Genomic DNA, 12,776 nt, shown 5'->3' on the forward strand with positions numbered 1-12,776 from the left:
CCTGTGAACAAAATCTGAGTTAGGCAGGTGACTTCGTTCACTGTCTGTGAACTGTGAAAACTATAGACTGGGTAGTTTATAAGGCATAGATGTTTATTTAACTCATGGTTCTTGCAGTCTGGGAAGTCAAGAGCAAATCACTGGTACCTGGTCAGGACCTTCTTTCTGCACCATAGCACAGCAAAGAGTATCACATGACAAAGCAGAGCAAGCGTGCCAGTTTTGGTGTCTCTTCTCCTTAGAGTGCCTGAAAAGCACTCGTGAGGGCCCCATCCTCATGACCTCCTCTAATTGCAGTCACCCCAAAGGTTCCATCTCTAAATATCATTAATTCCAATTTGGGGATTGAGTTCCCAACATATATGCTTTTGGTAGACAGTCAAACCATAGCACTAGGTAAATGAGAAAAGGGGATCCATTTAAGCAAATTAAGGGAGTGAGGTGTGGGAACTCTGAGGCAGGAGATCTAGAAGAGACCAGGATTTAAGACTTTAAAGAGCCATTCCACGGATTATGAGTTACATTTATGACTTAATGAGGGTAATTTCAAGGGAATCAGGGAATCCTTTGTATTCAAACCTGTGATTTAGAGACTTGTTCAGAGTAAGAAAGGTTGGAAGTTTACAGGTTAGTTGGAAAATTACTGCAAGAGTTTTGGGATTGACTGTAGAGTGAGATAATGTGTTGACTGAACACTGTTATGTTGCTATGGGTTGTGTCCATGTGAATATAAACACCTATGAGTAATTATACATAAAAATGTGCTGAAAAACATTTGATTTTGATTTTTGAAATTGCATAAAGGAGGAAATCAAGGGCAGAATTTCTGTTTGTACCTATGCACACAATGCAACTACTCTTATAGGTAAAATAAAGAAAATATCTAACAGAATGGCTGTAGTTTTGGAGTCATTCAGTTTTATTCTTTATTTTTTAAGATGCTGCCATCTAGTGACACTTTTGTAAAATCGCTATGTGGTATTCTCACTCAAGTTTGCATCTTCCAGTCCTTTCCTCCAAACAATCCTGTTTTAATAATTCATGCTTTCTGCCATCCATACGGAAAGGACTATAAATGTATTAAAACATATTGTAGAAGCTGCAAGTGTTTTTTGATGTTGTAGCCACAGGGCTTTAAATAACGGGATATAGTAGGTGAAGTTCGTGGTTTCTTGGTATCATTCTTTATAAATAATGGATAATGAAATAGAAGTACTGTCTTTCCTATCCTTGAGTTTTCTAAGAAAAGTTTAACTTGTAAAAAAATATACTTATGAAAAGTTGAGTTGAAAATTGCTCTTATTAGAAGTATTATTGTGTGGAAAAAGGATTTCAAATTCAGAATAACTTTAACTTTTCCCAAATGGAATTCCAGTATTACGTGTGTATCTCAAAACACAAACTAAATGTATAATGACTATCAAGTCTAAACATTGATTTGCAATTTTGATTACCTCTAAGTCTGGATGGAAATTAATTGTATTTCTTCTCTATCATTCTCAAAAGTTACATAAGCACAGATAACCTGTCTTATTAACATGACACGTATAGCTCAATTTTTTGGTAAGAAAAATACAAATCTATCCCACAATCCCAGGAAAAAAAAACAATAATAAAAAAACCAGTTAAGTAAGAACTTTTTTTTCTGTGAAATACTAGATCTCATCATATTATAATGAGTACAGTTTTTAATTAGCTAACTTTTCAATATGTTAAGTTTTCTTTTGGGAAACTAATGCTATAGGGTAGGGGTAAGCACCTCTTTTCTGTTATAGACAACATAGTAAATCTTTTAGGCCTTGTGGGCCATATGGTGTCTGATGTAGTTATTCAGTTCTACTGCCATAGTGCTAAAGGACCTATGGACAATATTAAACAGACCCAACTGAATTTGGTGGTACTCCAATATACTTTTTTTATACAAAGAGTTTATTGTTTTCGTATCTCTGCTGTAGGGAAAATACCAATAATAATAATAATAATAATAATAATAATAAACTTTGGGTTATTCATTCTTAAAAGGTGTTAGAAAAATTCTAAAATAGATCCTGAAAAATTATTTACATAAAGAAGATTATCTCAGTCAGGAATTGTAGTCCATACCTATAATTCCAGCAACTCGGGAAGCTAAGGCAGGAGTATAGCAAGTTTGAGGCCAGCCTCAACAACTTAGCAAGGCCCAACACAATTTAGTGAGACCCCGTCTCAAAAATTAAAATAAAATAAAATAAAAAAGGCTGGGAACGTTGTTCAGTGGTAAAGTGCTCCTGGGTTAAATCCCTGGTTTGGAGGAAGAGGGAGAGGAGAGGGAGAAGAAGATCTCAGTTAATAGTTTTCCTTAGATGTTGTAGGAAATCTAAAGTTTGAGAGTATATTTGTGCTAGTGGTAAACTAACAGTGGATGAACCCAGAGATAAAACATTTTGCAAAGTTCTATCAGCCCCTGAAACTGATAAAGAAACTATCAGTTTCTTTTTCTTTTTAAACTCAAGTTCACGTACAACATGATCTTCATATGGAACGAATCACTGTCTTCTAGATAAAAATCATAATGTTTCAATATGGAGGAAGTCAAAAGATTTTGATCATAAGCAATTAAATTAGAAAGTTACTACTTGAGTACAATTTGGATAATAGTTATTAATTTTTCTAGTTGTCTGAGAATTTAGTAGAATGAGATTTGGTCTCTTCTAAAATAGAGTGATATTCCACTAATATACACAAAATGCTTAAAACCTTATGACAAGTAAATAACCAAGAATAGTTGGAGCCTTAGAAGTTGTTAGGTGTAGGGTCTATACCACTTCTCAGTGTTTACCCTGAAGAATTAAAGTCATCTTACTACAGTGATACATATAAACCTATAATTATAGTAGCACAAAAATTCACAATAGCCAAACTAAGGAACCTGCCTAGGTACCCATCAATGGATGAATGGATAAAGAAATGTGGTCTCAACACATAATGGAGTTTTATTTGGCCCTAAAGAAAATTAAAATTATAGCATTTGCAGGAAAATAGATGAAACTAGACACCTTTAAGTTAAGTGAAATAAGTCAAACTCAGAAGGTTAAGTGTTCTATGTTTTCTTTCACATGAGGAAGCTAGAGAGGAAAAAGGAAAAGTAAAGGTGTGGATGGATCTCCCAAAAATCAAAGGGAAATCAGTAGAGGAAAGGGACCAAGGGATAGGAGGTAGAGAAGGAGGGGGGAAATGATGGAATGTGACATTGGTCAAATTATATTGTTATATTTTGTACATGTATGAATACATAACAATAAATTCAATCAATTCATACAACTAAAACCCACAGACACAACTTAAGAGAAGCAAAGGTTTATTTTTTCTCATGGTTTCACAGGTTCAGTCCATGGTCAGCTGACTCCATAACTCTCCAGCCAAGAACAGGCAGAACATCATGGCAGAGGGCATAGTGGAGGAAAGTAACTCAGGACATGGAGTCAAGAAGGAGAGAGAGAAAGCAGGGGTGGGGTAGCACTCTGATCACCAGGGACAAAATATAAACCTAAAAGGCATGCTCTTATTTACCAACTTCCTCCAGCCACATCCTACCTATATTATCAACCAGTTAATCTATATCAGTGGGTTAATGCACCAAGTAGGTTACAACTCTCATAATCTAATAATTTCACCTCTAAACATTCTTGCATTCTCTCACACATGAACTTTTGGAGGACACCTATTATCCAATTCATCATACACTTTTAACAATCATCAAAGATCTCAAAAGGACTTGATATGTTTAGATTTATCTATATTCACAGTATTTGAAATTAAAACAGAATTTTTAAAAGTCTTTATTTTAGAATGACAGCAAACTTATTACTTACTAACATAAAGAATATATTGTTATAAAACTATGTTTTCTAAAACAAATAAGCTAAAAAAGAGTTCTCATTGAATTCATTAATATCTGACTTTTTATACTCACTTCTTCTACATTGAATCTTTGTTTTCCTCTTCCTGGTGAATCATATAAAATAACTGGTACTCATGCAGATATATTGTCGGAAAAGGCAAAAGTAACTTAATAGTCTTTTTAGTTAAATTGTGGATTTTCTTTGATATTGTATTAGATCTTGACAAGTGAGAAATTCTTAGGAGTTGTTTCATGGAATGTGAAGACAAAGCACTAAAATCACTAAATTTTCAGTACTTTGTTACATTAACACCCACTGATAATATATTATATATTATGTATTGAATAGATCTATCTATACATGATTTGTAACATCAAACATTGATCATTTGGAAAATAGTGGTTAATTGAATTACATATGTTTTCCAAATATTGACATATTTAATTATAAAGTATTTTTAAAATTATGTATTATGACTAAATTCATCAGAAATATCTCAATACCAGAAAACAGTCATGCTCATAGAAGTGGATACCAGTTTCCCAAAGTTGTAGTCTGTCTAGAAAACTAATTTTATCACTTGAGTAGAAATAATATGAACTATTTTTCTTGAAGTGAAACTCTATACATTTTCAAAAGAATGTCTATCAGCTATCCAGTATGAATCACAAGTGTTTTTCTATAACTTGCTTTTTCATGCAAAAATGGTTCTCCATGAAATTAAAGTGACTAGTTCAGCTAACAACTCAATTGCACAAGTGCATTACTTCATGACCACCATCCTATTTCAGAATGTGATTATACATTAAACACATTAAGAACATGAGAAACAAGTCACTTCTGTTTAATAAAAATTAATCCTTTCTATAGTTTTAGTAAGGATATTTTTAGGTAAACCCTCTCTCCCACTAGTGAACAGTGAGACAAATGCAGTGACTTCTGGTATAGTCTGGTGCCAATGCTCTGGGTTCTGCAAAGGTGCCAGCTTTTGGATTGTCAGTGCAAATGTCAACTAGTGAAGAAAGGAAAAAATGTCTTTGTGAATCAAAGGGTGAACCATGATTTATGGCATAACAGTTTACCAAAGATTTTGTTATAGATATTTGTATTACTATTTTTTAATCATTTAAGTAAATTCAACTCTTTCCGTGTTCTTCCCAAGGGTTGTTTTGTTGGCTTTGATCTGGCACATGCAGTTGGAAATGTTGAACTCCACTTACATGACTGGGGAGTCGATTTTGCCTGCTGGTGTTCCTACAAGGTATAAAGAAGTTAATATATTTACAGACTTTTATTTCACATTGACATTAATCTAAAGGAAAAACTGAGTCCATGAGTCATTAGTGTATGATCTGATTTTAATTAAAAGAATTGTGTGAAGAATGACATGATATTTAATTTTTTAAATTTCTATCATTATAGAGATGTTATTTCTTTAATTCCTAGACTGCTATGAAAAAATCAAGAGGTTCTAGATAAAAAGACCCACAATTAGAACTTAATTCAAATTGATTAGGAGTCTTAGTATTTGTGTTGATAAGTTGTAAAATTTCTACATATGTAAATATAATTCTTAGGCAATCAGCTTGGTATTCAAAGATAATTTAATTGATAAAAAAGTAAAAATAAACCAATTTCAATTTACATTTTTTAAAATATGATGCTTTTATTATTATATTAATATCTTGTGGCAAAATGATTTGTATGTATGAGTTTGAAATCACACCTCAATAGAACTGCTCTCTACTAACTGGGGAAAAATTTGATCAAACTTTTAAAAAAGACCAATTTTGTTATCAACCTAACAATACTAATTTTCACTTGATTTTCTTTTAACAAGGTGCCCCAAAATTCTGTTTTGTTTCAAAAGTTCAAGCAGTCAAAAATTTTAATGGAAAATATTTCATTTTCATTAAAAAAAAATTTGTTGTTCATTTTTTTCATATATTCAGGTAAATCCATATAATTTAACTCTTTTTCCATCCAGTATTTAAATTCAGGAGCAGGAGGTCTTGCTGGTGCCTTTGTCCATGAAAAGCACGCCCACACAATAAAACCTACGTAAGTACCATCTTCAAATCCTTTGGTGATGAACAAATTAATGCATGTTCATAGTATGTTAAATTTACAGAAATTTCTAACATACTATCCAATAGAAATCAGGATTGGATTGCAATTATTTTACTACTCTATTAGCATTGAAATGCTTGATCAAAAATAAATGCTTTTGAAAGAATTCAAATGGTTAAAAAAGAAATTCAGTCATAAAAGGAAGCTTCAATGCTAACATGAGCCACTGCAATCAAGTAGAGCAAATGATTATATGAAAAAAGACCCCTTGAATTTATTTTTTCAAAAATTAAACTTTAGAAAATTGTGGATTCCTCACACTGATGAATAAGTCAAAGAAAACCTGAGCTGTGCCTAATAGCGACTTGAATGTGGCATGTATTATTAAAATTAAATCTACCTCTAAGGCTATAAATGTTACAGAATGGCTTGTAGGGAATATCTTTTGTCCTAAAAGACTTTATCATCCATGAAACCCGAAGAAGCTGAACACTGAACAACACTGATGACATAAAAAGTAGTACTTTTCTATTTTATATAACTCTTTTTGTATTTTAGAGCAAGTATAAATGCAAATGTAATACACCAACACATTTACACATTTTTATTTGACTGAGAAACTTATAAGTGTTCCTTTTATTTTTATCTGGCATGGAGATAAAGGAATATTATTCTGAGAAGGAAAAAACCTTTTTATTATTGTTGTATTGGAATGTGTGTGATGGGGAGACTGTCTAGACTCCCAATAGATGATATAATAATGTTTGATTAGTTTTCTGAATCCTTTCAGCCACTGACTGAGTGGTATAATCTTTACAGGAATTGAAGTGGAATTAGTAATAGATCTTGGAGCGCCTTACATTTCTGAAGTTACGTGCATATATAAATCCTAGGAATTTAAAATGGTTTTCTATAGTTTATTGAATAGTTTCTAAAATTTCTTCATGATTTTAAAATTTTTAGATTAAAGAGAACATTTCCTTTAGACAGATATTTAATAAGTCACACATCTTGGTGGTTGCTACTACATTAGATTTTTCTCTATGTCCCAAATACTCTAAGAACAATATACAGCATAATATAAGGCTATGATACATGTTTTAAAAGTCTTCCTCTATATTTTGAACAAATCCCATTGATAACATCTCACATAGCACAATTATTTTCCACAAGATGATACCCAAGATGTTTCCTGCTTTTGTGTGATGACACAACACCTCAGCCATTTCTCATTTTCCATTCTCTATTCACTTAAATTGTAACAAAGGATCTGATGTGTTACATCAAATCAAAGGGCAATCTGGTAATGGTAGAGGGTGATTCTAGAGAATGCCGGTGCTCAGAGGAAAGCAGGCTGACCTTAGAGCACAGATGTGCTGCACTTGGGATTTCTCTAACTGTGGTTGAGAACAGGAGAGGGTGAATTGTTTGGAGTAAGCTCTCCTGTGCTTCATTTTATGAAATCTCAAATTCTTCTTGAAAATGTTTAAATACAGTCAAATTTGTGATTCTAGGCAAAAGACCATCTAGGCAGACCAGGTTTATATTCCAGTTTGGTTTCTTGCTGATCTGTTAAGGTCTCTTAATGGAAATAATATCAGCATTTACCTCATAGTCAAATTCTGAAAGTATAAATGAGATGATGAATGTAAGGCACTAACTGTAAACACTTAAACATTTTATTATATGTGACTGATACATGTGAAGCTATATTTTAAAAATCCAAAATAAGAGGACTAAATAAAAACTATGGGTGACACTTTGAAAAATGTCATTGGGGCATTCTTTAATAAATATTGTTTGATAACTATTTAATATTTACGCCTAGATATTGTGTTTACTCATGAATTTGTACACTAACATATAGACTTCTGCCCAGTAGAGATCATTCTCCTCATGCAGTAAAGATAACCTCCAGAGTTATAGTTTGTGATCTTACAGGATTTTAAATAATTTTTGACTATCACCAAATTTATTTCAGCAGGTTTTTCCCCACCTCTGTAAATTTCCATTCCTGAATTCTCTTTTCTACCATCCTTATTATCTTACTGGTTCTCCCATTTATTATTGAGTTGAATGAGATATTTCTTGTGTGTTCATTTTGCATTTGTGTGAAAGCCATGCTTTTAGCTTTTTTGAAAATACATGTTATTATGTGTTGCATATTATCTAGTTAACTTTGGAGACTGATGGGACTCAAATCAGGCTTGACAGGTAAAATCTGCATTAAAGAAAACCCTGTTCTATGTTTTTCCATTTGTTGTTTATTTTCTCGCATTCTTAAACTTTCTTGTATTACCAATTTTTAGCTTTTATTCTCTCTTCTCTACCAGTTATCATGCAATGTATTTTATTTGTTTTAGAGAATTAGAAGTTTTTAATTAGTGATAGGAAGTAGCAGGTTTATTTATATAAGGATCTGCTATTTTCATATAATCTGTTCAGTATCCCTGAGAGAAAAAGAAATGCTTTGCCAAACTACTTTGTGTTCTATAGTGTATTTTAGTTCTTTATGAATCTACAAATAAATGCCACCTTTGGCAAGAGTGTTAGAGTAAGTAATGAGAAGACTTGAAAGGCAAAAATATCATACTAAGCAAGACTAATTGTTTAGCTCTTAGGATGATATTCAACAAGTAAAATTATTTTAAAAATGAGAGGAAGAAACATTTCTTGGGGACAATATGTATATGCAGAGATTAAATACAACTTAAATTTCAAAAATCCTGTATGAGGACTAACTCTTGCCAATTATATTTTAGCTATTAGACCTTTAGGATCAGCTAGTTAGCAAATCTTCCATTACTTGTACTTTTTAAATTTTTCTTAGAACATTACAGCGACTATGGAGAGTTTTTGTTGTTAAAGTATTCAGTTTTATAGCTGAGAAACCATATAGAGGAACATCAAGTATACCAAAACGAATGTTAACTGCTCATATATAGTGCATTTTGTGAAGTCATCCTTTGTTGCTTAAAGAAGGGTGACATCTAGTGGCTAAAATAAACAGCATCCGAATAACATTTATTGTTCTAGTTATTCACCCTTTAACAAGTACTTTGAAGTGTGTGTGTGTGTGTGTGTGTGTGTGTGTGTGTGTGCATTTAAATGATTGACTATGTGCTTAATAATGCAATAATTTTATAGTTAAAGCCTTGAACAAAGAGGAAGAACAGGATGAAGGTGAAAATCAAGGGGAGGGGTAATTCCTGCTGTGTGCTTAGACAGCAGTCTTAGACCTTCATCAAGACTGAGATAAGAAAGGTATTATGGGTATGGGTGCTCCCCTGGCTGGAGAGTGGATTCCAGCAATTTAACCGTAAATTGGAGAGTTTAATGTTGGTATATGATTCTGAAATTGTTATTGATATGATGTTTCCATTAGCAACTGAGGAATTACATCTGTACCAAGAAATTTCACTTCCCTTTTTTGTTTAAATAGGCATGTTGGCCATTGTTCAAAACTGAGCCATTTGCACATAAAGAGAATGAATAAATTAGAAGACAGAGTCAATCCACTGCATTAAGTATCATAACTCAACCTGTTATTCTCTACTAGAATTTAACCTTTTCCTAATTCATCATCACCTTTTAATGTTGAAATGGCATATCCTTAACCTAGTCTATAGTTAAGAATTATAGTAAATGAGGGCTGTAAATAAATGAGTTCTTGGGACTGTCCCTGCTTTAGGACAATATTCAATTTAGTTGACAAAGTTAGTCATTTCCTCAAGATATAAAATGAAATACTTTTAATTGTATGACATTAACATTCATAAATATATAACTAAAAAGCAAATAATTTGTTTTAACTTTATCATATTGACCTTTTCTATTCTATATTTTTTAAAAGTTTTTACAGACTGCATTTTGATACATTGTACACAAATGTGGTACATCACTTAGTTTCTATAGTTGTGCATGATGTAGATTCATACCATTCATGTAATCACACATGTACATAGGGTAATGATGTCTGTCTCATTCCACCATTTTTCATACCGCCCCTCCCTCTCATTTCCTTCTCCATAATATAAAGTTCCTCCATTCTTCTCTTGCTCTCCAGCCCCCCACCCCAATTATATATCATCATCCACTTATCAAGGAAAATTTTTGAGATTAACATCTGCACTTTTGATCTAAGGTACTCAAAAATATCTGAGTCTCATAAGATTTTTCTTCTGTAAGATCCCATAGTCTGCATTTCAATATACTATACCTTGCCTGCTTTTTTGAAATACAGTCTCTACTATGAAAATAGGAGTGGATAACATGAGCAGCTAAGATTCAATCACTTTTTTATTTATTCAGTGAAATCATGTGTATTGGCAAAGTGCCGTTCCTTACTTTCACTCTGGTATAATAAACCTCCAAATGCCCCCATTATATGAGATCTTTTGAAATGTTCGTTTACCCTGGGACAGGTTTTGAACTTTTTTTGAGTGGCCAAGAATAAGGCCTACTGATAATTTCCATAAAAATGCTCTAATTTTAAGTCATGCCAACACTTTTCCATAATCAGTGAGAGGTATATGATTAAAAACTTTAAATGGAAATGACATTTTTAAGGTTCTATAAAGGGCTTAGTCATCTTTATTGTTACAGGTAATTTGCAGGTTTAAAAGAACCATCTAAAGAGGCTGGCTGACTTTGGTGTATGGTTAAGGCAAATTTGGGAATTTAGAAATGCATGTTATTGTTATCATTTGGCAACTATAAAATATGTCCATCAAGGAAATCTTAGAAAGTTCAAGAAAGAATAAAAGTACACATCAAGAATCTTTAGCCAAAGACTTAAAAATTATGAATTTATATCACTCTTGGCCCAAATGTACCATTAATGTTCTTTGGGGAGATATTTTACACTCATTTGTTTTTGAGAATGCTGACCTGATATATTTCAACTCCACATACTTGTTAGAGGCAACTGTTGCCCAAAACTTACCTGATCTACACCTTGGTTTAGTTTCTTGGTGGTACTTTCTGACTTGCTACCTATCCAATTCCAATCTAGGACCTGCACAAGATCTCCCTTGTATAAAGAGTGAGAGAACCACTGCAGACAGGTGGCAATGGCAAGGAGTGGGAACTCACAAGGCTTCTGATGCTGTCAAGTGGGATAGATTAATATCATCAACACATCAGTGAGCATTTTTTGCAGAATCCCAGCTTACATGACCAGAGTTCATGAGGTATCTGTTCTACTTACTTAGGCTATTCTGGAATGAGGAGTGAGGAGTTCAATATTAACATGGACAACTTCTCAGCTACCACTTGTAATTGACCAGCCCCTCTACCTTTAACATTTACCCCCTACTCCTCTAAGTGTATGTAGCAATATTATCTTTTGCTTCTGCTCCAATGGATATAAGTACTTTTCCATATTTTATAGTTTTCCCTTTCCCTTTTTAAAAAAAAAATTTATTTTTATTTTTACAGACTGCATTTTGATTCATTGTACACAAATTGGGTATAACTTTTCATTTCTATGGTTGTACACAATGTAGATTCACACACTAATAACTCTCTCAATGTCTCAACCCTTGCTCTTCTTGTCCTGTAGTATCTCTTCCACAATCATGATTTCAGCAATACATATTTGTAGAAGACACAAATCTACTTTCCCAGCTTTAGCACGTGCCTGGTTTTAAGCCCTTTTTCATCTGATTGCAAATTATAAGAGTTCCTCATTATACAGACATCATCTGTATCTCCAAAGATACAGGCAATGCAGGGAAGCAATGATTGTCTTACCAGAAAAAAAATGCTAATAAACTACCCATTTATAAAATTAGTCCTTACCTGAGCACTTTTTTTTTGAGCGGGGGGGAACTTTTTGGTTTTTGAAGTGCCAGGGATCAAACCTAGGTGTTTATGCACAGCAGTCAAGCCATCCACCACTGAGCATTCATCCCTATGAATTATTTTAAATAGTACCTTCCTGGTTACACAATATTATAAATATAAGATGATATAATGAAACATAATGATAATAGACTTTGAAGTAATATTCTTAAAGAGACTTGGGATTTCATGATGCAAGTGAAGTTGGAAAACTGTTGAATCACAAAATCATGAACAATGAGAATTTATCAATGAACTGGTAGTAGATTAAGTAAGGGAATTTGACAAGGTACTCAAATACAAATGACTTGAATATCGATAGTTTAAAGAAAATGGTGAATACCTAAAAAAATCTGTAAAAACTAACACTTTCAAGGTCATGTTGAAAAAATAAACATAATGTGAAATGGATTATATTTTACTACCATATCATATTTTTCAAAGTACATGCCAAAAAAAATGAACCCTGTATTTATTATATGCTCTTTTGAAGAATTAACATATTATAAATTTAATCCAAGTTTTGTCAAATTATGTTAAAATCTTTTATAATTTTTAACTTTATATTTTAACATAGCATCTCAGTAACGATTTTTTCCTTACTAGGTTTAAAATTGATTCTATTAAGAGATATTTTCCCATTTGCCATCAGGTAATGAGAATTTCCAGTATGTCTGTATATACATATGTATGTGTTTGCATGCTGATATGCATACCTGTGTTGTGTGTGTCTATTTTTCTCTCTCAAGAATTTATTATGGTAAAACTCACATTTTACTCTCACACAGATATCTTTCTAAGTTGGTCATTGTTCATATAAAGAGAAAACTTCTTAGTTGATTAAGGAAACAAATATAACCAGCAAATATTTTTGCACAAAAATCTTTCTTAAAAAGTAAAACTTTCTGGCAGGGCACGGTAGCGAATGCCTGTAATCCCAGCTGCTAGGGAGGCTGAGACAGGAACATTACAAGTTCAAAG

At 32.7% G+C, this 12,776-nt stretch overlaps 1 protein-coding gene across 1 annotated transcript in view; it reads left to right on the top strand.

Annotated features, from left to right (window-relative positions):
* The window catches only part of Kynu (kynureninase), a 104,329-nt gene that overhangs the window by 62,316 nt on the left and 29,237 nt on the right, over positions 1 to 12,776 (top strand). Inside the window, exons 9-10 of the mRNA XM_047545070.1 lie at positions 5,044 to 5,142; positions 5,869 to 5,942. Coding sequence (XP_047401026.1) covers positions 5,044 to 5,142; positions 5,869 to 5,942 — 173 coding nt within the window. The remainder of the gene's footprint in view (positions 1 to 5,043; positions 5,143 to 5,868; positions 5,943 to 12,776) is intronic.

This window comes from Sciurus carolinensis, chromosome 3 (assembly GCF_902686445.1).
Source record: "Sciurus carolinensis chromosome 3, mSciCar1.2, whole genome shotgun sequence".
Taxonomy (NCBI): Eukaryota; Metazoa; Chordata; class Mammalia; order Rodentia; family Sciuridae; genus Sciurus; species Sciurus carolinensis.